Source organism: Panulirus ornatus, chromosome 8 (genome assembly GCF_036320965.1).
Source record: "Panulirus ornatus isolate Po-2019 chromosome 8, ASM3632096v1, whole genome shotgun sequence".
Lineage (NCBI taxonomy): Eukaryota > Metazoa > Arthropoda > Malacostraca > Decapoda > Palinuridae > Panulirus > Panulirus ornatus.
In genome coordinates, this window is record NC_092231.1 from 29,070,681 (window position 1) to 29,096,348 (window position 25,668).

The 25,668-nt window shown below is 38.7% G+C and overlaps 1 protein-coding gene across 2 annotated transcripts in view; it reads left to right on the forward strand.

Moving 5' to 3' along the window:
* LOC139749880 (uncharacterized) overlaps positions 1-25,668 on the forward strand; it is a 496,304-nt gene that overhangs the window by 208,594 nt on the left and 262,042 nt on the right. For both annotated transcript variants that reach the window (XM_071664258.1, XM_071664259.1), the window contains exon 3: positions 17,614-17,782. In XM_071664258.1, the coding sequence (XP_071520359.1) occupies positions 17,614-17,782 (169 nt within the window). The remainder of the gene's footprint in view (positions 1-17,613; positions 17,783-25,668) is intronic.

A 25,668-nucleotide genomic window follows, 5' to 3' on the forward strand; every position in this document is an offset into this window, starting at 1 on the left:
CAGTAGGGTTGAGGAACAAGTCAATTGGGAGTTTGAATGGAGAAAAACTGGAGGAAGTGAAGTGTTTTAGATATCTGAGAGTGGATTTGGCAGCGGATGGAACCATGGAAGCAGAAGTGGGTCACAGGGTTGGGGAGGGGCCGAAGGTTCTGGGAGCGTTGAAAAATGTGTAGGTGAGAACATTATCTCAGAAAGCAAAAATGGGTATGTTTGAAGGAATAGTGGTTCCAACAATGTTTTATGGTTGCGAAGTGTAGGCTATAGATAGAGTTGTGTGGAGGAGGGTGGATGTGTTGGAAATGAGATGTTTGAGGACAATTTGTGGTGTGAGGTGGTTTGATCGAGTAAGTAATGAAAGGGTAAGAGAGATGTGTGGTAATATAATGAGTGTGGTTGAGAGAGTAGAAGAGGGTGTATTGAAATGGTTTGGTCACATGGAGAGAATGAGTGAGGAAAGATTGACCAAGAGGATATATGTGTCAGGGGTGGAGGGAATGTGTAGAAGTGGGAGACCAAATTGGAGGTGGAAAGATGGAGTGAAAAAGATTTTGAGCGATTGGGTTCTAAACATGCAGGAGAATGAAAGGCTTGCAAGGAATAGAGTGAAGTGGAACGATGTGGTATACTGGGTCGACGTGCTGTCAATGGATTGAACCAGGGCATGTGAAACGTCTGGGGTAAACCATGGAAAGTTTTGTGGGGCATGGATGTGGAAAGGGAGCTGTGGTTTCAGTGCATTATACATGACAGCTGGAGACTTGAGTGTGAATGAATGTGGCCTTTGTTGTCTTTTCGTAGTGCTACCTCACATGCTTGTGGGGGGAGAAGGTTGTCATTTCGTGTGACGGGGTGGCGATGGGAATGATTAAAGGCAGCAAGTATGAATTATGTACATCTGTATATATGTATATGTCTGGGTATGTATATATATGTATATGTTGAAATGTATAGGTATGTATATTTGCGTGTGTGGACGTATATGTATATACGTGTGTGGTGGGTTGGGCCATTCTTTCGTCTGTTTCCTTGTGCTACCTCGCTAACGTGGGAGACAGCCACAAAGTATAATAAATAAATAATCTTTACATTCCTTGCATTTGACAGATTAAACTCCCCCACTTTTGCATGATTTGGCCTACAATTTTTTAAGGTCATATTGATGGTGTTATTGTACTGGAAGACAACATTACAAGCAATTTTTTTTTAACTTAAATTAGTTAATGGGAGAATAGGACAATACTAAACATTTAGACTTATCCTTATTAGTCACATTTTTGTTACAAGAAATATAAAATGGCTTCCTAGCTTTCCAGTAAGCTTTGTTCACAAACCAGTTAGGGTAATATAACTGCCTGAAGATACGTCTTATATAACTACATTCGTCTAATAGGCCTATGGGATCACATATCCGGATTGCTCTTAAAAACATAGACATAACTAGACATTTTGATAGAAGTATCATGTACTGAGAAGATGAAGATTTAGAAAGTGTTCAGCCCATATTAATCTGGTAAAGCAACTAAATTACTGGGAATGACTGAAATCTGAGGCAGTCGGTACTTCCTGGAGTGTAGACGGGAGAGATATACCATCATCAATTCCTGAAAAATTCTGGAGAATGGTTCTCAACTCACATTTATAATTACATTCTACTGGCACAACAGGCATGGAAAACGTAGTAAAAAAACTACCTCAGAAATTTGAAGGTGCAATATGTACAAGAAGAGAGAACACCTTAAGCATCCATGGCCCAAGACTTTTTGGCACCTTGCCATGTACCATCAGAAACAGCATGGAATGCACAGTAGAAAAATTTAAAGGTGCTGTGGAGAAGTACCTACAAAGTGTACCAGATCAGCCAGGCTGAGGGAGCTATGTGGGCCTGAAGGCTGCAGCTTCCAACCACTCAATCCAGCAGCCTGGGCTCAGCCTGATCTGTAGGTATTTACAAGGTAACATCCTATTGGCACAGTGGGCATCAAAGATATTGTATAACACTGCCTCTGAAATCTAAAGGTGCAATATACACTAAAAGGGAGAACATCTCAAATGTCTTAAGAGCCCAAAGACTTTATTACCTTGTGTACTATCACCAGAAACACGTTGGAATGCACTGTTGGGAAGATTTCAGGTGCCTTCGACAAGTACTTTGAATATATACCTGATCAGCCAGGTTGTGGGGCTACATGGACCTTTGGACTGCAGCACTCAACAGCCTAGGTTGTTTGTGTGTCTGGTGGGTTGTTTTAGAGCACACACACACACACACACACACACACACACACACACACACACACACACACTTTTATTAGAAAACAAAAAATGAAGTAGTAAATCAGTCTCTTGAGGGGCCTATGTCATAACTGCATTTGCCAAAGTGTAAACAATATGATGCTGATGTGTCCTCTAGCCCTTTGATGGTCAGAGGGGCAATTGCCTTGTGTAAACACCAAGACTGAACTCCAGTGACCGATATCCATCACCACAGTGTGACCGAGATCTGTCACCACAATTATGTTATACCAACCAGTACTCATACAGATACAAGAATTGGTCGATATGTAATGCTGCGAATGTCTTAAACATTCCATGAATAAGTGCATGGCAAAGCAAATTTATAGCTTAGTTTTCCCTTAATTATATGTGTGTGTCATCCACTGTATTACTGTAATGCAGATGTGAAAATATTCTTCACTTAATGTTCACCATTAGATACATAATGTATATTAACACATTATTATTGCCTTTCAACAAGTATGTAACTTTACATTACTTAATGTTCACCATTGAATAGATACTGTATATCAACATGTTATTGCAATTCAGCTATGTAACTTTATATCACATTATGTTCAACTAATCACTAAATGAATAATATATAAACCATGAAAATTTGCTCAGAAAAACTTTTCTACTGTGTAGATGTACTGGGGATAGGGGAGAAAGAATACTTCCCACGTATTCCCTGCATGTCGTAGAAGGCGACTAAAAGGGGAGGGAGTGGGTGGCTGGAAATCCTCCCCTCTCGTTTTTTTTTAATTTTCCAAAAGAAGGAACAGAGAAGGGGGCCAGGTGAGGATTTTCCCTCTAAGGCCCAGTCCTCTGTTCTTAACGCTACCTCGCAAATGCGGGAAATGGCGAATAGTATGAAAAAAAAAAGATAGATTTCACTCATGCTAACATAAAGCATAGAAGTATCCAGCCCCACTTTGATTTTAAGCTCTTTTGTTATTAACAAGTAACTATTATAATCCCCAATTATAATATTCCTCAATTGAATATTTTCAGCCAGATGGTTGCCTGAATCTTTTTATTTAACGTGCTTGCCCAAAGCCTTCACCCGGTACTTTTCAACAGCTATTCGCCCAAATATCTCATGATACTAAAATTTTATCATTAGAGGATGCTTAAAGGCTACAAAGAGACATAAATAAACCTTTAATGGCATCTGTAAACAACATGATCTTTATTGGGATAAGTTTCTACTTCTCTGATATTGGAAAAAGGAAGTACAGAGTACTGGATGGACACAAATGCTATTTTAAACCATTTGAATAATGTGAAAGTCCTCAGAGTAATAATGTTTAACAACTCAACCTTCTGCAAACTGTAGTTTTTTAAAGTTTTATTAAATGAAAGACTATATGATGTTACTTTCTGCCTCCTCCCCTTCCATTAAAGGGTGTATAATCAGCCCATAGGCCCATTAAAACAGATAACTCTGAAATAATAACTTCTGTTAACAGAGAGATTTGGGCTAGACGCAGACTCCCTTACCATGACGGCTGTAATGATATACCTACTTTTCCCTTCTTCTCAAGTTGGTCAAATACCAACCACAGATAAAAATCTATGAGAATATATTTATAATTGCAAAAATAAACATGGCTCTTGTTACTTAGATAATACAATTTATACTTGATACATAGATCTCTCTCTTTATTACTTAACATCACTTTGGCAAATTTACTGGCCTCAGTTATGTAACATAAGGGTTTGAAATAACTGAGATGTGTACAGATTATATTATACACTTACCAACAGCTTTATATCACATCCTTCCTTTTATGGCTATTCCAAGATAGAGGCTTGACCTTAACCTTCCAGTTTCTATACAATTTCTCAAAGAAAACTGAATAAGATATAATGGGTAACTAACATTTATTGGTAAATAGGGGAGATAACTGTAACATCTCCCTCCCAAAAGAGACTTGAGTCAGCCACTAGTTGACTCATGTCTAACTGGTATATGAGACAATACATCAACTATAACATTATCCTTTCTTCTTATATGCTTAATAATCAAATTAAAATCTTGTAACAAAAGACTCCACCTTATTAAATGTTGGTTTGCATTTTTCATCTTATGCAAAATTCAAGGGGATTGTAATCCGTGAACACTTGGATTGGCCTACCTACTCCTCTCAAATATACATCAAAATGATTCAGATTTAGAATCAATAGTACGGTAGTTTTTCTCTGAAAAATAACAAATTGGAAAATCTGTACCATCTTTCTCCTGCATTAAGACTCCACCAACCCCAAAATCAGGTGCGTCTGTATACAATTTAAATGGTCTATCATAACTTGGAGTTTAAAGTATGGGTGTACATACAAGTATCTGTTTCAGTTTTTTGAAGGCCTCATCACATTGATCTCTCCATACAAATTTTATTTTCTTTGACAAGTTGGTTAATGGTAAAGCATTGATAGAAAAATTCTTTCTTATTTGTAGGTGCTGGAAATTTTACAATGCTTTCAATCTTAGCAGTGATTGGTTTTACACATCCTTGACCAACAACATAGATATTCAACAGTTGCTCTAGCAAATTCCCTCTTTACAAGGTTTACCGTTAAATTTGCTTTGTTCAACTCATCAAACACTTCCCCTCACGAATTACAAATGTTCTTCCCAAGTTTTTTAATACAATACTGTATCATCTATATATACAGAACAATCTTTAACATCACACAATACTTGATTTACTAATCTTTGGAAAGTACTACCACTGTTTTTCATACCAAAGGGCATCACTTTATACTGATACAAACCATCAATAGTTACAGATGCAGAAATTTCTTTTGCTATTTGATTCATAGGTACTTCCCAATACCCTTTCAGTAAGTCTAATCTAGTTACAGATTTAGCATCTCCTATCTGATCAATACAAATATCTACTCTTGAAATTGGATACGAGTCAGCTTTAGTTATTTTATTTACCTTTCTGAAATCAATACAAAATCTAGGAAATACCATCAGGTTCAGTTATTAACACACAAGGTGAACTCCAAGGACTATTAATTTTTTCAGTCAGATCATTGTCAAGCATATACTGTACTTTTCTCATTATCTCTCATTTTAGGATTCATCCTATAAGGGTGCTGCTTGATAGGTGTTGCATCATCAATTTCAACGTCTTGCAGGAATACATCAGTTCTCTTAGGAACATCAGAAAACAAACACCTAAACTCTATCATTATTTGTATGATCTCATCTCTTCTCTAAGTTTCCAAATGATCATGCTTCTTTTTCAAATTATATAGCACATCTGAATTTTTTAACAGTTTGTCTTCACATCTCTCCAACTTTACATTCTCACTTTCGTTCAGATCCTCTGCATCATCAGACATAACACATGCTCGATTCACATTTGTAACCTCATCCTCCTTTGCAGAATTTCTATCATGATAAGGTTTTATCATGTTGATGTGACACAAAGTGGCTTGGCTTGTGTCTTTCTGGAGTATTCACAATGTAGTTCAAATCATCCACTCTCCTCTCTATAACCCAGGGACCATAAAACCCTGCTGTCAGGGGATTTCCTGACTGAGCCAATAATACCAACACTCGGTCACCTGGTTTGAACTCTGTGCTTCTAGATTTTTTGTCATGCCATACCTTCATTTCTTCTTGACACCTTTTCAAATTTTCTGCAGCAGTCTCTCTTGGTCTACAGAGTCTGCTTTTAAAATCTGATACATACTTCAGCAATCCAGGAGAATCACTTTTCCCTAACCATTTCTCTTTCAACATACTCAGTGGACCTCTTTATTTCATGTCCATACACTAACTCAAATGGTCTTATACCTGTAGACTCGTGTACTCAATCTCTAATGGCAAACGGTGCTAAAGGCAGACCCTCATCCCAGTTTACTGACAATTCCTTGCAATACATGCTCAAAGTAGTTTTCAAAGTCTGATGGAATCTCTCCACAACTCCATGGCTCTGTGGGTGATAAGCACTTGACATCTTATGTGTTATATATAATCCCTTTAATATTTCCTTAAACATTCCTGAAGTGAAATTAGTTTCCTGGTCTGACTGTATAATTTCAGGCATACCCACCCAGGAAAAGTATTTCACTAACTCACTCACAATAATTTTAGAATGTATGCTATGTAATGGTACTGCTTCTGGAAAACTTGTAGATGCACACATTATTATTAATAAATACTGATTTCCTTGACGTGTTTTAGGTGGAGGACCTACACAGTCAATTACAATATTGCTGAAAGGCTTACAGAAAGCAGGAATTGGCTGCAATGGTGCTGGCTGTAGAGTCTGGTTGGGTTTGCCTATTATCTGACATAATTCACAAGTCTTACAATACTGGGACACATCTTTCTTCTTCTTCTTCTTCTTCTTCTTCTTCTTCTTCTTCTTTCCCCCCCCCTGTCTCCCACGTTTGCGAGGTAGCGCAAGGAAACAGACGAAGAACTGGCCCAGCCCACTCCCATACACATGTATATACATACGTCCACACACGCAAAATATACATACCTACACAGTTTTCCATGGTTTACCCCAGACGCTTCACATGCCCTGATTCAATCCACTCACAGCACGTCAACCCCGGTATACCACATCGATCCAATTCACTCTATTCCTTGCCCTCCTTTCACCCTCCTGCATGTTCAGGCCCTGATCACACAAAATCTTTTTCACTCCATCTTTCCACCTCCAATTTGGTCTCCCACTTCTCCTCGTTCCCTCCACCTCCGACACATATATCCTCTTGGTCAATCTTTCCTCACTCATTCTCTCCATGTGCCCAAACCACTTCAAAACACCCTCTTCTGCTCTCTCAACCACGCTCTTTTTATTTCCACACATCTCTCTTACCCTTACATTACTTACTCGATCAAACCACCTCACACCACACATTGTCCTCAAACATCTCATTTCCAGCACATCCATCCTCCTGCACACAACTCTATCCATAGCCCACGCCTCGCAACCATACAACATTGTTGGAACCACTATTCCTTCAAACATACCCATTTTTGCTTTCCAAGATAATGTTCTCGACTTCCACACATTCTTCAAGGCTCCCAGAATTTTCGCCCCTTCTCCCACCCTATGATCCACTTCCGCTTCCATGGTTACATCCGCTGCCACATCCACTCCCAGATATCTAAAACACTTTACTTCCTCCAGTTTTTCTCCATTCAAACTTACCTCCCAATTGACTTGACCCCTAACCCTACTGTACCTAATAACCGTGCTCTTATTCACATTTACTCTTAACTTTCTTCTTTCACACACTTTACCAAACTCAGTCACCAGCTTCTGCAGTTTCTCACATGAATCAGCCACCAGCGCTGTATCATCAGCGAACAACAATTGACTCACTTCCCAAGCTCTCTCATCCCCAACAGACTTCATACTTGCCCCTCTTTCCAAAACTCTTGCATTCACCTCCCTAACAACCCCATCCATAAACAAATTAAACAACCATGGAGACATCACACACCCGTGCCGCAAACCTTTATTCACTGAGAACCAATCACTTTCCTCTCTTCCTACACGTACACATGCCTTACATCCTCGATAAAAACTTTTCACTGCTTCAAACAACTTGCCTCCCACACCATATATTCTTAATACCTTCCACAGAGCATCTCTATCAACTCTATCATATGCCTTCTCCAGATCCATAAATGCTACATACAAATCCATTTGCTTTTCTAAGTATTTCTCACATACATTCTTCAAAGCAAACACCTGATATTTGGTTAATAAAATTGAGTTAATATTCTATCATTTGTCTTCCTAACTCCCAAATGTCCAGACAATCAAGAACTATGAGACAGAGCAATTACATGTACCATGTAATTCTTTGGAACAACAATTTGAATTCTGTCTCCCCAGTGATCAGATGCTGGAACATAAGTAGGCCTCCATTTTCTCATTAACACTCCATTTTGTACATAAAATCCAACTGCCACATCACTTTCCCATTTCTTGCAGCTTCACTCCAGCATTTTTTCAGACTCTCATCACCCTTCTGTAACTTTGTCAACTCTTCCTTGTCCACTACAAAATCTGGAAATACATAAATTTTTGATTCCTCAGTGCTCATTTCCAATTTCTACTGTATCATTTCTAGTTACATACTCTTCAATGAATAATTCACCTAAATCATAATCAACTTCTCTCTGTAACATTTACCTGGTCACAACACAAGCTGGATAAGCCATTTCACTACACTGTACATTACTATCAGTCTCATTCTCTACAGTTTTATGTCATGTGGCTCACCTTTACAATAGGATCTACTTCAGATGGATTACTGCTCATAATAGGCTCTGGGATTAATTTGTCAGTCAAATCATTCCCCAACCTTTACACAGTCACTCACAAATCCACCCTCAAGATTTATATAATGCATTGAGATAGGCTTGCCTAACCATAACCCTTTTACATTTATTTTTTCCCCAGAGTAAGACTCCTTTGTCCACTCTAATACATCTTTCAGAATTAAACTCTGACTAGCCCCAGTATCTCTCAGTATCAAAATTTTCTTCTCAGGACTACCTTTTAATTCCAACCTTTCCTTCAGTAATATTTTTTTTTTTTTTTTTTTTTTTTTTTTTTATACTTTGTCGCTGTCTCCCGCGTTTGCGAGGTAGCGCAAGGAAACAGACGAAAGAAATGGCCCAACCCCCCCCCATACACATGTACATACACACATCCACACACGCAAATATACATACCTACACAGCTTTCCATGGTTTACCCTGGACGCTTCACATGCCTTGATTCAATCCACTGACAGCACGTCAACCCCTGTATACCACATCGCTCCAATTCACTCTATTCCTTGCCCTCCTTTCACCCTCCTGCATGTTCAGGCCCCGATCACACAAAATCCTTTTCACTCCATCTTTCCACCTCCAATTTGGTCTCCCTCTTCTCCTCGTTCCCTCCACCTCCGACACATATATCCTCTTGGTCAATCTTTCCTCACTCATTCTCTCCATGTGCCCAAACCATTTCAAAACACCCTCTTCTGCTCTCTCAACCACGCTCTTTTTATTTCCACACATCTCTCTTACCCTTACGTTACTTACTCGATCAAACCACCTCACACCACACATTGTCCTCAAACATCTCATTTCCAGCACATCCATCCTCCTGCGCACAACTCTATCCATAGCCCACGCCTCGCAACCATACAACATTGTTGGAACTACTATTCCTTCAAACATACCCATTTTTGCTTTCCGGGATAATGTTCTCGACTTCCACACATTTTTCAAGGCTCCCAAAATTTTCGCCCCCTCCCCCACCCTATGATCCACTTCCGCTTCCATGGTTCCATCCGCTGACAGATCCACTCCCAGATATCTAAAACACTTCACTTCCTCCAGTTTTTCACCATTCAAACTCACCTCCCAATTGACTTGACCCTCAACCCTACTGTACCTAATAACCTTGCTCTTATTCACATTTACTCTTAACTTTCTTCTTCCACACACTTTACCAAACTCAGTCACCAGCTTCTGCAGTTTCTCACATGAATCCGCCACCAGCGCTGTATCATCAGCGAACAACAACTGACTCACTTCCCAAGCTCTCTCATCCCCAACAGACTTCATACTTGCCCCTCTTTCCAAGACTCTTGCATTTACCTCCCTAACAACCCCATCCATAAACAAATTAAACAACCATGGAGACATCACACACCCCTGCCGCAAACCTACATTCACTGAGAACCAATCACTTTCCTCTCTTCCTACACGTACACACGCCTTACATCCTCGATAAAAACTTTTCACTGCTTCTAACAACTTGCCTCCCACACCATATATTCTTAATACCTTCCACAGAGCATCTCTATCAACTCTATCATATGCCTTCTCCAGATCCATAAATGCTACATACAAATCCATTTGCTTTTCTAAGTATTTCTCACATACATTCTTCAAAGCAAACACCTGATCCACACATCCTCTACCACTTCTGAAACCACACTGCTCTTCCCCAATCTGATGCTCTGTACATGCCTTCACCCTCTCAATCAATACCCTCCCATATAATTTACCAGGAATACTCAACAAACTTATACCTCTGTAATTTGAGCACTCACTCTTATCCCCTTTGCCTTTGTACAATGGCACTATGCACGCATTCCGCCAATCCTCAGGCACCTCACCATGAGTCATACATACATTAAATAACCTTACCAACCAGTCAACAATACAGTCACCCCCTTTTTTAATAAATTCCACTGCAATACCATCCAAACCTGCTGCCTTGCCGGCTTTCATCTTCCGCAAAGCTTTTACTACCTCTTCTCTGTTTACCAAATCATTTTCCCTAACCCTCTCACTTTGCACACCACCTCGACCCAAACACCCTATATCTGCCACTCTGTCATCAGACACATTCAACAAACCTTCAAAATACTCATTCCATCTCCTTCTCACATCACCACTACTTGTTATCACCTCCCCATTTACGCCCTTCACTGAAGTTCCCATTTGCTCCCTTGTCTTACGCACCCTATTTACCTCCTTCCAGAACATCTTTTTATTCTCCCTAAAATTTACTGATAGTCTCTCACCCCAACTCTCATTTGCCCTTTTTTTCACCTCTTGCACCTTTCTCTTGACCTCCTGTCTCTTTCTTTTATACTTCTCCCACTCAATTGCATTTTTTCCCCTGCAAAAATCGTCCAAATGCCTCTCTCTTCTCTTTCACTAATACTCTTACTTCTTCATCCCACCACTCACTGCCCTTTCTAAACAGCCCACCTCCCACTCTTCTCATATATATGGCTCATAAATCACATTATGATTTACTCACATCATACTCATTACTTCTTACCTCACTAATTTCATGTTTCTGTTCCCAAGCAGCATTTAATTCTATAGACTGGTGATTTTTGACTGATTTTTACCATGACCAAATTCTCCACATCCCAACATTTTATTGGTGGTCTCTCCTGTGTACTAACATAAGGCTTATGACAAAACTGAGATCTTGAATACCTGTATTGTGTATGTCTTTGGAATCTATTTCCTACATTGTTTTGTGGCTCATAGTTATGTGAATCTTCCACAAAATATGTTAATTAGGCTGTTTAAATTTGATTAGTGTGGATATTTATAAGGTTTGTCATAATTCTGCCTATTATTCTGTCTTATCATACCTTGTTTTCCTTATTTCTTTCTTGCAATATTTGTTAGCCAATTCCAACTGGTCAGCCATCCTGGATGCTTCCGTCACATTTTCCATTCCACTCTTGCATACATTTAAGGTTGTTCGCCACTTTTGAACTGTTCCAACAGGATTAGTTGCCTCTGTTCTTCCATTGTCTTTATTTTTTCTGATTTACACCATCTACCAAATGTCAGTCCACATTCTTTAGCAATTTCCAGATGACTTTGTCTTCTAATTTTCTTGACGTCCCTAAATCTTCTCCTGTATGCTTCTGCGTCCGATTCCACAGTTTTTGATACTGCCTCCTTAATAGCTTTATAATCTACTGATTCCATTAAGACATGCATATGCCTCTCTAGCCTTCCCCTTAGATTTACTCCATACCAACATAGCCCAGTCACTTTCATCCCATTCTTTAATAGTTGCAAGTTTTTCACACTGGATAAAGAATTACTTACTCTATCATCTTTATCTCCAATTCTTCTTCTTGAACCTGTCCTTTCTTCTATTTCTAATTGTCTAAGCTTTCTTTATCAGCCTGGATTCTCTCTCTGTTTCTGCATGCATTCTATCATTTTCAGCCTCTATTTGTATTTTCTTAAGCTAAGATTCTAATTGTAATTTCTCCATTGCAACTTTTTCTCTACTATCAACATTTTAAGGTTCCTTCAATATTGATAAGGACACCAACTGATCAGTTAATTCTCTCTGCATGCCACTTTTGGCATGTGTCAGCAGAAAAATTCCATAATTAACTGCCACCTGGTTCAGTTCATTTTTATAATACTGGTACAGAAAATGTATATCCTGGGTTTTGCTAAACTTCTTAACATTATCTGCCATGTTTAAACACATTATATTTACAAGCATGAACACTTACTTGTTTAGAGAGATCTTCTCCATATATTTTAAGGGAGCACAGTAGAGTACCAACCCACATCACTTCAGCCAACTTAAATTACATACACTTGGTTTCACAGTTTCAGCTCCCTGAACTGTGTTTTCACATATTCATATCCTGGACAGCAGACTTCCACATATTCAGCTCCTTGATTGCAGGTTTCACAGTTAAAAATCCCAGACAGCAGGTTTCACTGTTCAAAACCCCGGACAGCAGGTTTCACAGTTCAAAACCTTGGACAGCAGGTTTCACAGTTCAAAACCTTGGACAGCAGGTTTCACAGTTCAAAATCCCAGACAGAAGGTTTCAATATTCAAGATCCCAGACAGGCTCCCATGTCACGTTCTGCCTCCACCTCATACATTAAAGGGTTTATAATCAGCCCATAGGCCCATTAAAACAGATAACTCTGAAATAACAGCTTCTGTTAACAGAGATTTGGGCTAGACACAGACTCCCATACCATCTGGCTAACATCTGACAGCTGTAATGATATACCTACTTTGCCCTTCTTCCCAAGTTGGTCAAATTCCAAGCACAGATAAAAATCTATAAGAAAATATTTATAATAGCAAAAATAAACATGGCTCTCGTAACATAAATACTACAATTTATACTCGATACATAGATCTCTCTCTCTCCCTATTACTTTACTTTGGCAAATTTACTTGCCTCACTTATATAACATAAGGGTTTGAAATGACTGAGATGTGTACAGATTACATTATACATTTACCAAAGGCTTTTTATCACATCCATCGTTTTATGGCCATTCCGAGAGAGGCTTGACCTTGGCCTTCCTCCAGTTTCTATACAATTCGTCAAAGAAAACTGAATAAGATATAATGGGTAACTAACATTTATTGGTAAATAAGGGAAGTATCTGTAACAATGTTAAAGAAAACAACCAAGAAGCACAATGTAGTCCAGAACTTACCCAAAGAAAAATTTAAAACTTGCAATTGAGCAGATAAAATAATTATCTCTCTATTTGCTTCCAACACAAGTTTATTTTGTTTCAGGTTCAGTTGTAGACTATATCACATTGATTGTTTTATTATTCATATATCTTTTGTTTCTTGAAAAGGAAACATGTTTTCAGTTTATTTGACTATTTTGATAGTATTTCAGATGTTTTTCATTGGTTGATCAGTCTGGCAAGAGCTTTTGGTTGAAAGAACATCATCTGAGAATAATAAAACAATCAAGAAACTTGTGATGCAGTCTTTTATTTACATAGATAGAAATTAAAGATATATTGGTGGAAGCACATAGTAAGATGACTATTGTACTATCTGCTTTTACAAGTCTTTTGTTTCTCCGTGAATAAGTTGATGATTATAGCTCTTGTTTTTTTGGTTGTTTATTGTTCTTCCATCTTTTTCTTTTTTTATCATAGATATTTTTTCATTTTTTTCATTTTTTTTAGAGAAAGAGAGAGAACACTAACTTGAAATATTTTTTTCTGTAATTGGCCTCAAGGTTCTGTCCTGTCTCCTACACTTCCCTCCTCTTCTTCAGTGCTTTCCTCTCCACAAATAATCCAATGCACTCATATGCTGATGACTGAACACTGCATTCATCCACATCCTTCAATTCTGCTCCCTCTTCTGTTATTCAATCTGCATCTTGTTTTGACACAGCTTCCTCAGTAAACTCAGACTTGGACAGGATATCTCAGTGGGATAAACAAAATCTTGTTAAATTTAATACCTCCAAAACAATTTTTACCCATCTCTATCAAAAACTCCTCACAATTCTCACCTCTCCTTTGATGGTTCTGTAATTCCACCTCTTGACTCGGTAAACATACATGGAATTACTGTAACATCCACTCTTTCTTGGAAACTACATTGCAGGAATAGCTAAGTATACGTATAAGAAACTGGGTGTCATGTTTAGATGTTGAAATTTCTTCTCTTCTGTTCCACTTGAACACATCTTAGGTAATCTGGATGGTATACACTATTATTCTAATATACTTTAGCCGTTCATATTCACCATGCTTGGTAGATATCATTCTAATTGGTTTCCATGACAGGTTTTTTTTTATTTCACCTTGGTTAAGTTGTGGACTATGTTACTCATTTCTTGGTTGTTTTATCATTCTATTATGTTCTTTCTATTTATATAATAAATATTTGTTTACTGTTTCAGTATCAGATGTGTTGCAGTGTTTAGAAGACCAGTGTGATGAGTTTTTTATTTTATTTTATTCTCTATTTTTCTTCCAAATCTTTTCTTATTTTGTGTCAAGACTTTGTTCATCAGCTCATTTGAACCCCAGATCAGGCAGGTTTGATGGTATACATTTCACTGTATATCTGGTTTCTGTCATACCATAAGTGGTGGAGACTCACTCCCTTTTCTCTTTAATGATTCAAATTACTCTTGTATTTTTTGTGTAAATATCTATGATATTTATATAGTATAAAGTATTTCTTATATAATTCTCACAAGTACTTGGGAGGCAATGTACCCTGCACTTACCTTTGTAGGTTAGAGATAGATGACTTGTCCCAAAAGTAGGTACAGATGACCATCCTGTCTGGCCACATATAGATTAATCAGTTAGGTACATTTTTACTTGAACATAGTAGTTTCTTTTAACACACACATATTTAGGTTTAGAAACTTGGCAGCAGAAGTGTAAAACTCCCATCATAACACACAAATAGTAATTACTCTCTCGAGCTGTCTGCTGGCAAACATTAATGTAGCATTCAAGTGTATGGAGGAGGAATAATTTTGCCAGCTGTTTTTATCATACATACACCAGATATACATAAAGCTAAAACCAGAATATGCTTTTCAAATATGGTCACTTAACCTAAAGAAGCACAAAACGTTATTGGAGGGCAACAAAGGTGGTATAGGTACACCACCGAATTTCTGGCAACTGGTGGCTCGGCACCTCCTTTAGTCCGGACATAGTTATGTGAGGTAACTTGAAATTACCGCAGCCACCAGACAAGTTTACTGGATGGCCACAGATGGCGTTATGTGTAGGCCGCGCTTATTTACATTCTTTACATTCTTGGTGATACAGCAATTCTTTGAGATTCTTAGCTTATTTTGCTTAAATTTAACCCTAGCTATGGCTTCTAAGACATATTAGAGGGTCAGTTGTAGTGTCAAACACAAACACCAGTCCATATCGATCCAAGGTAAAGTAGAACTGTTGAAAAAAAATGGACTGTGGTGTTTTGGTGCATAAGCTGTGTGACATCTATAGTATTGGTTCGTCAACTGTTTATGATATAAAGAAGCAAAGGGAGAAAATATTGAATTCTATGCAGACAGCAATTCCAAGAAGCAAATGACGATTAGAAAAACTATGAAAGATGGTAAGAGTACTGAGCATGATCGAGTGATGATGGAATGGTTTCAACAGTGGGATTTAAACAGCCTAAGGACAGACTTACCATCTTAGGGTGCTCAAACATTCAATATTTGTTTGAATTAAATTTCCAGCAGTCCATGGTATACTTTAGACACATGTGAGATGTATGATTAGTGGGTTAGAGGTGTGTTGATGAATTATTATTACGTGACCTCGATTGGTCTGGCAAAATGGTAAATCCGACGAAGCTTTGGAACCAAGAGTGCCTGAAAATTGGTGGTGTACCTGTACTAGAATTGAAAATACTAAATTAAACAGTGAACAGTTCCTTAAGAGATGCAGGGACAGAGCAGTCAGAGGGCATAATGTGAAATTAAGCAAAAAAAAGCTAAGAAAGATGGAAAGAAGTACTTTAATAGTGGATGAATGGAATTGAATGACTAAGGGCATGGCATTATATACATGAATTCAAGAAATTATTTGATAGATAATGTTCAAGAGATGGGGCCCCACAGGTTTAAAACTTCCTCCCTATGCAGTACAAATAGGTAATTACACACACACACACACACATTTCAAATTTTGATGGTAAAAAACTAGAATTCAAGGATACACACACTCACACACACATTTCAAATTTTGATGGTAAAAAAATAGAATTTAATGATCTAATAAGAGAAAGTACTCCTGATAATGTTGGAGTCTTGGAAGCAAAGCTTGTTAAAAGGATGAGACATGTTCTACCCTGAGGGGTGCATGATAGTAAAGAGGTAGAGTGAAGGCAAAGAAGGTGGAGGGTTGGCCTTTGTAGTAAATAGTGGCCTTAAGTTTAAAAAGGCTGTTGAGGAAGGCTCATTTAGATAATACATAATGGGAAAAGTAACTGTAGGGAAGAAGTGTTTACTGATGTTTATATTGATAATCCACCACAAAGCTGCAACCATCCAGAACAAATGTACGATGATGGCAATCTGTTTGGTTCAAAAGCAATAAAACTTTTTTTTTTTTAGGTAAAGTTTTGATAATGGGGGATTGCAGTTATAAAGAGATAGACTAGGGGACATTTGATTCTCATGATGATAGGGAGTCATGAAGACAGGTTTTTAATTTCTTTACAAAAAATTTCCTAGGAGGAGAGGGACTGATAAATCATCATTGCTAGATCTTATCTAAACACATATTATTATAGACATTAAGGATATTGTATATGATACACTTGGTCAAAGAATTGATTAGTAATGCTAAAGTTTGACTCTGTGGTAAATGAGGACATTAAAAGTGTAGAGGTGAGACAAGATATAAAGAGTATATCTATTTGTGGAAACTGCACAAGTCAGGAACTAGGGCTTTGTAATGAGAGGTTCAGTGAAATTTACAGCAAGTGTGAATGCTCAGGTACCTCAAGCCTCACTTACAGAGGGAATGTTAAGAGTAAGGAAAACATGGTTTGATAAAAGATGTCAAAGAGTAAAGGAGCTTTGAGAACTGCTATGGCTGAGATATAGACAGCATTTACAAAGTAAAAGAGAGCAAGGAATGAGTTTAGCAAGATTTTTAAGAAAGTAGAAACAAAGACAATTTGAACAGTATATTGTTTACAAGGCACAAGAAAATCCAGAAGTGTTCCATAAATTCATCAGAAGTCACTTGTCATTTAGGAACAGTTAATCAAGCTTAGTGATTCAGGGAGAAGAATTTTGTAGGGAAATGTAAGGCTACGTGGGGAACTGGATAAGAGGTTCAGTAGTGTTTTCACAGATTGCAAAAGTAAAGTCCTACTATCTGTAAACATATCTAAGGCCCATATACATTATTTTGATTGTATCCCACATAACAAAGGCAGACATTTATAAGTTTCATTATTTTTATGTACTCATTGGAAAATAGGACATTAAATTATTACTATTTTTTTTTTCCAGTGCTTCCTGAGCTGCCACTCCCTTCATCCTCACTGAGCTTTGGGGATTCTCGGTCACTACTGTTTCATCCTCGAGTGGCCGAGGAGGCACAGAGACTCCTCTCCTGCCGGGACCCAGCCCTTGTTGAACAGCTCGCCAACTCACTTGCATTAACACATGCCAGTCACATGTAAGTTGATGCATAAAGTTTTTCTCTTCTCATAATTTACATATGGAAATATTTTTCATATTAGAGGTATTGCTCTATATTTATAAACTTAAACCATTTTGTTGTTAGTGTGGAAGACACATACTGTATTTGTAAAGTATTTGATTTTATGTTTTTGCTAGATGTGAGATGAGGTATACCAGAGTTTTGAAGAACATGTTCTACAGCATGAGAGAAGCTAATCACGTTCACTTACATATGATATGAAACTGAAATGGTCTTTTACATCATACAGATATAAAAGTTAGATTATCCCTGAGCAGATAATTTTAATCAAGGACTTGCAAAACATTTTTTGGCTGACAGTTTGCATTGGTCAATTTTTATCTTAAGATAGACAAGTAGTCCTGTATGCATATTGATTGTGATTAACAAATAGTTGTTGTCATCACCATTCATGCATGCAGAATCCAAATGTAAGATATAACAGGGGGCCCTAGGACTATAGTAACTGTACATAGATGTCATTTTTCAAGTTGTGTTGGTCTTATTTGATGTTTGGATTATGTTGTACCACATATCTATGTGGTGTTATGTTTTATGTTGTGTTGCAGTTTCTTAAGTCTTGGTAGTGCTTTCGTGTAGTTACACCATTAGAATTTGAAAAGCACATTTCATTTAGCTGTTCAAAACTGTTTTGATATGATTACAACATTGAAATGTGTTTTAGTCAAAAAATTATCTTTTGTTTACAGCATTTTTCTGTAATGTACAATGTACATTTAAGAAGATATGTTAATTTACATAGTTATAAAGTTACATATGTTAATTCATTTATTGAAAATTTTACATATTTATGTTACGGTACTACAGCTGGTGTATGCATGACATTATGTCATCACCTCATGTCAGTCTTTGGATACGTTCTTGTGTGCTTGTCAGGTCAATAACAGTACATGATAGAAACTTAATATTTATGCCACAGGTACCACAAGTGGAGGCAATAAACTGATTAGGTATGGGGGCACAGAATGGCCTTTTTATTCTTTTTTTTCTTTTTTTTTATATCTTTTTTTTTTTTTTTTTTTTTTTTTTTTTTTTTTGCATGTTCAGATTTATAACATATGGTGAGAGCCCTTGGTTTCCAAGAGGGCTACTTTCCTGGAAGACCTATTGCAAGTTGGGACATTGTAAATTGAATGCAGTCCCTTCTGTCATAACAAGGTAGTTAGATCCTTGAAAATAGCTTGTAAGAATGCCCTGTGCATACTGAATGATTTTGCATTATAGGAAAAATAGAGTAACATTCCTAGACATGATATGCCGTGTAAGAAACTGAAGAACAGATGAGAAAAATAGACTCCGAGGAAGCACCATCAACACAGATGTATTGTGAAATCTTTTTTATTTGTTCTTTCTTTAAAACTGTGAATTGATGGCATGCTTAAGACAGTGATGTAGGCTATAGATGGAAATGTAGTAACTGTGATGAGTTAGTAGCAGTGGTCGTATCTTATGGTTTTTGCCAAGCTGGTGATTTGGGATGACGAAATTGATGCATCTTTTGACAAGCGTGTAAGAGGCCTTAAGTGGTCATTGATGTCTTGTCTGACTCGTCAATGACTTGAACAGCTCATAATAGGGCAGTATTGATTTCGTTACCACATATGCATGTCAGGCTCCTGTACATGTTTGGATGTTTCTGTGTGTCAGTCCACATAACTTTTTCGGTCAAAGAAATCCCTTTTGATATGCTGTTGAGAATTTCTGTTCATGTTTCTTTTCTTAGTTTTCATCTTTTCATTCACTTTCATTGACTGTCATATCATGGATCTCATCAAGTTCCTCTTAATTTAGTTCTTATTGGTGTGAATTTATCAAATCTTCCACCTCACCTTCGTCCAGATCTGAGAATCCCTCATATTAGGATCATGTATGTGAGATGTGTGGGAGTCTGTTTCACAGAAAACTTTAAACAACTCTTAACATTTGAGTCCTATGCCAAAATTTCTGTCATAGTTGAGTTGGTTGGGTTACAATGAAACATAATTGTTGGATCTCTGAAATAGTCATTTTCAAGAAATAAAGGAAACTACTGAATGCCAGTGAGTTGGCTGTAAAAATGTTTCAAACGACTTTAAGGTGATGCCACTGGTAAACTAGTTTCTCTATTGCCATGTCTTCAAAGTAAAATGAAAGAAGAAATGGGGAAAAATGTGAATTAATAGTATATTCTTTAAGTTTTATAAAATAGTACACAGTATTTGTATTGAAACATTGACTAAATTGAGACAGACAATGTCAACAACACTTACTAGATATGATCCATAAACTAGCAAGCTGTCATGCAAAATAAAACTTATCTACAACAAGTATTTTTCTGCAGTCATAAACATGGAAGAGAAGTTTGTGAAATAGGTTTGTTTGATTTATGATAAGGTTGATAGAGATGCTTTGTGGAAGGTTGTAAGAGTACATGGTGTGGGAGGGAATTCGCTAGAAGCCATGAAAAGTTTTTATCGCGGATGTAAGGCATGTGTACAAGTAGGAAGAGAGGAGAGCGATTAGTTCCCAATAAATGTCGGTTTGAAGCAGGGGTGTGTGATGTCACCATGGTTGTTTAATTTGTTTATGGATGGGGTGGTTAGGGAGGTAAATGCAAGAGTTTTGGAGAGAGGGGCGAGTATGCAGTCTGTTTTGGATGAGAGGGCCTGGGAAGTGAGTCAGTTGTTGTTCGCCGATGATACAGCTCTAGTGGCTAATTCGGGTGAGAAACTGCAGAAGTTAGTGACTTAAGGATGGAAAAGTGTGTGAAAGTTGAGAGTAAATGTGAATAAGAGCAAGGTCATTAGATTCATTAGGGTTGAGGGACAGGTTGATTTGGATGAAAGTTTGAATAGAGAAAATTTGGAGGCAGTGAAGAGTTTTAGGTATCTCGGAGTGGATGGAACAATGGAAGGGGAAATGAGTCAATGGGGGGGGTGTCTGGGAGCAATGAAGAATGTGTGGAAGGAGAGAACGTTATCTCGGAGAGTAAAAATGGGTATGTTTGAAGGAATAGTAGTTCCAACAATGTTATATGGGTGCGAGGCATGGGCTGTAGATTGGGTTGTATGGAGGAGGGTGGATGTGTTGGAAATTATTGGATTACGTGTTAATTGATAGGCGTGTAAAAGAGAGACAGCTGAAGGATGTCTGATCACTATCTTGTGGAGGTGAAGGTGAAGAGGAGGTGAAGGTGAAGATTTGTAGAGGCTTTCAGAAAAGAAGAGAGAATGTTGGGGACAAGAGAGTTGTGAGAGTAAGTGAGCTTGGAAAGGATACTTGTGTGAGGAAGTACTAGGAGAGATTGAGTGCAGAAAGGCAAAAGGTGAGAACAAATGACGTAAGGGGAGTGGGGGATGAATGGGATACCTTTAGGGAAGCCGTGATAGCTTGCACCAAAGATGTATGTGTGGCATGAGAATGGTGGGAGGTGGGCAGATTAGAAAGGGTAGTGAGTCGTGGGATGAAGAAGTAAGATTGTTAGTGAAAGAGAAGAGAGAGAGGCATTCGGACGATTTTTGCTTGGAAGTAGTGCAAATGATTGGGAGATGTATAAGAGAAAGAGGCAGGAGGTCAAGAGAAAGGTGCAAGAGGTGAAAAAGTGGGCAAATGAGAGTTGGGTTGAGAGAGTATCATTTCAATTTAGGGATAATAAAGGTGTGGGCTATGGATAGAGTTGTGCGCAGGAGGGTGGATGTGCTGGAAATGAGATGTTTGAGGACAATGTGTGGTGTGAGGTGGTTTGATCGAGTAAGTAATGTAAGGGTAAGAGAGATGTGTGGAAATAAAAAGAGCGTGGTGAAAGAGCATAAGAGGGTGTTTTGAAATGGTTTGGGCACATGGAGAGAATGAGTGAGGAAAGATTGACCAAGAGGATATATGTGTCGGAGGTGGAGGGAATGAGGAGAAGTGGGAGACCGAATTGGAGGTGGAAAGATGGAGTGAAAAAGATTTTGAGTGATCGTGGCCTGAACATGCAGAAGGGTGAAAGGCGGGCAAGGAATAGAGTGAATTGGATCGATGTGGTATACCGGGGTTGACGTGCTGTCAGTGGATTGAATCAGAGCATGTGAAGCATCTGGGGTAAACCATGGAAAGTTGTGTGGGGCCTGGATGTGGAAAGGGAGCTGTGGTTTCGGGCATTATTGCGTGACAGCTGGAGACTGAGTGTGAACGAATGAGGCCTTTGTTGTCTTTTCCTAGTGCTACCTCGCACACATGAGGGGGGAGGGGGATGGTATTCCATGTGTGGCGAGGTGGCAATGGGAATGAATAGGGGCAGGCAGTGTGAATTGTGTGCATGGGTATATATGTATGTGTCTGTGTGTGTGTATATATATGTGTACATTGAGATGTATAGGTATGTGTATTTGCGTGTGTGGGCGTGTGTGTGTGTACATTGTTTATGGGGGTGGGTTGTGCCATTTCTTTCGTCTGTTTCCTTGCGCTACCTCGCAAACGCAGGAGACAGCGACAAAGCAAAAAAAATAAATGAAAAAAAGAGATATTTTGGAAGGAGGCAAATAAAGTGTTTAAGACAAGAGAACAAATGGGAACATCAGTAATAACAAGTAGTAATGAAGTGAGAAGGAGATGGAGTGAGTATTTTGAAGGTTTGTTAAATGTGTTTGATGATAGAGTGGCAGATATAGGGTGTTTTGGTTGGGGTGGTGTGCAAAGTGAGTGGGTCAGGGAGAATGGTTTGATAAACAGAGAAGAGGTAGTGAAAGCTTTGCAGAAGATGAAAGCTGGCAAGGCAGCATGTTGGATGGTATTACAGTGGAATTTATTAAAAAAAGGGGGTGACTTTATTCATGATTGGTTGGTAAGGATATTTATTGTATGTATGGATCATGGTGAAGTGCCTGAGGATTGGCGAACTGCATGCATAGTGCCATTGTACAAAGGCAAAGGGGATAACTGTGAGGGTTCAAATTACGGAGGTATAAGTTTGTTGAGTATTCCTGGGAAATTATATGAGAGGGTATTGATTGAGAGGTTGAAGGCATGTATAGAGCATCAGATTGGGGAAGAGCAGTGTGTTTTCAGATGTGGTAGAGGATGTGTGGATCAGGTGTTTGCTTTGAAAAATATATGTGAGAAATATAAATGGATTTGTATGTAGCATTTATGGATCTGTTGAAGGCATATGATAGGGTTGATAGATTTGCCTTATGAAAGGTTTTGAGTGTATATGGCATGGGAGGTAAGTTGCTAGAAGCAGTGAAAAGTGTTTACCAAGGATATAAGGCATGTGTACGAGCAGGAAGAGAGGAAAGTGATTGGTTCTCAGTGAATGTCAGTTTGTGGCAGGGGTGAGTGATGTCTCCATGGTTGTTAATTTGTTTAAGGATGGGGTGGTTAGGGAGGTGAATGCAGAAGTTTTGGAGAGGGGAGCAAGTATGCAGTCTGTTGTGGATGAGAGGGCTTGGGAAGTGAGTAAATTGTTGTTTGCTGATGATACAGTGCTGGTGGCTGATTCGTGTGAGAAACTGCAGAAGCTGGTGACTGAGTTTGGTAAAGTGTGTGAAAGAAGAAAGTTGAGATTAATGTGAATAAGAGCAAGGTTATTAGGTTCAGTAGGGTTGAGGGACAAGTTAATTGGAAGGTAAGTTTGAATGGAGGAAAACTGGAGGAATTGAAATGTTTTAGATATCTGGGAGTGGACTTAGCAGCGAATGGAACCATGAAAGTGGAAGTGACTCACTTGGTGGGGGAGGAGGCAGTGGTTCTGGGAGCTTTGAAGAATGTGTGGAAGGCAAGAATGTTATCTTGGAGAGCAAAAATGGGTATGTTTAAAGGAATAGTGCTTCCAACAATGTTATATAGGTGCGAGGCATTGGCTATAGATAGGGTTGTGTGGAGGAGGGTGGATGTGTTGGAAATGAAATGGTTGAGGACAATATGTGGTGTGAGGTGGTTTGATCGAGTAAGTAATGAAAGGGTAAGAGAGATGTGTGGTAATGAAAAGAGTGTGGTTGAGTGGGCAAAAAGGGTGTATTGAAATAGTTTGGACACATGGAGAGAATGAGTGAGGAAAGATTGACAAAGAGGATATATGTGCCAGAGGTGGAGGGAAGGAGAAGTGGGAGACCAAATTGGAGGTGGAAGGATGGAGTGAAAAAGATTTTAAGTGATTAGGGCCTGAACACACAGGAGGGTGAAAGGCGTGCTAGGAGTAGAGTGAATTGGAACGATGTGGTATACCAGGGTTGATGTACTGATAATGGATTGAACCAGGGCATAAACAGTATATATATATATATATATATATATATATATATATATATATATTGTTATGACGTTCCGGGGGTAGGGGAGATGGACGGCAGCCTGGGCCGTAAATAGCCTGTCCTTCTCTTTTTGATGCTGTCATTTATAAGTATATACAAGCTTAGCAAACCAACTTGAAAAGTACTTCAGGAACTGTGATCCTGGGAATTGAGGTTCAAGGGTTATATTGGAAAAGAATAAGAAGACTTACTTGTTAATGGAAAAAACAGGATTACCTCACTGGTTATGTACCAGAATCCTTGTGTGAACAAGCACATCATTATCAGGAAGTGGCTTCCTATGAGTTTCAGCTAGTTTTTCCTCTACTTCTCAAATTCAGATAACGACCTCTCTCTCTCTCCTCACATTCTGGTGAAGGTAAATGTAGACTTCTTTGGATTGAGAAGATTACTGACAGGAGTGTAGTCCCTGTGATACAACCTCATAAAGGGTGACCTTTCACTCATGGTGTTACCTTAAGTATTCTGGTGAAGGTAAATGTAGACTTCTTTGGATTGAGAAGATTACTGACAAGAGTGTAGTCCCTGTGATACAACCTCATATAGGGTGACCTTTCACTCATGGTGTTACCTTAAGCATTCCTCACGTGTCGTAGAAGGCGACTAAAGGGGATGGGAGCAGAGGGCTAGAAACCCTCCCCTTCTTGTATTTTAACTTTCAAAACGGGGAAACAGAAGAAGGAGTCCCGCAGGGAGTGCTCATCCTCCTTGAAGGCTCAGATTGGGGTGTCTAAGTGTGTATGGATGTAACCAAGATGAGAAAAAAAGGAGAGATAGGTAGTATGTTTGAGGAAAAGAACCTGGATGTTTTGGCTCTGAGTGAAATGAAGCTCAAGGGTAAAGGGGAAAAGTCGTTTGGGAATGTCATGGGGAAGGAATGGGATGTATTTAGGAAAGCAGTGATGGCTTGTGCAAAAGATGCTTGTGGCATGAGACGCGTGGGTGGTGGGCAGATTAGAAAGGGTAGTGAGTGGTGGGATGAAGAAGTAAGATTATTAGTGAAAGAGAAGAGAGAGGCATCTGGACGATTTTTGCAGGGAAATAAGGTAAATGACTGGGAGATGTATAAAAGAAAGGGGCAGGAGGTCAGGAGAAAGGTGCAAGAGGCAAAAAAAGGGCAAATGAGAGTTCAGGGGAGAGAGTATCATTAGATTTTAGGGAGAATAAAAAGATGTTTTGGAAGGAGGTAAATAAAGTGCGTAAGACAAGGGAACAAATGGGAAAGTCAGTGAAGGGGGCTAATGGGGAGGTGATAACAAGTAGTGGTGATGTGAGAACGAGATGGAGTGAGTATTTTGAAGGTTTGTTGAATGTGTTTGATAATAGAGTGGCAGATATAGGGTGTTTTGGTCGAAGTGGTGTGCAAAGTGAGAGGGTTAGGGAGAATGATTTGGTAAAGAGAGAAGAGGTAGTAAAAGCTTTCCGGAAGATGAAAGCTGGCAATGCAGCGGGTTTGGATGGTATTGCAGTGGAATTTATTCAAAACAGGGGTGACTGAATTGTTGACTGGTTGGTAAGGATATTTAATGTATGTATGACTCATGGTGAGGTACCTGAGGACTGGCAGAA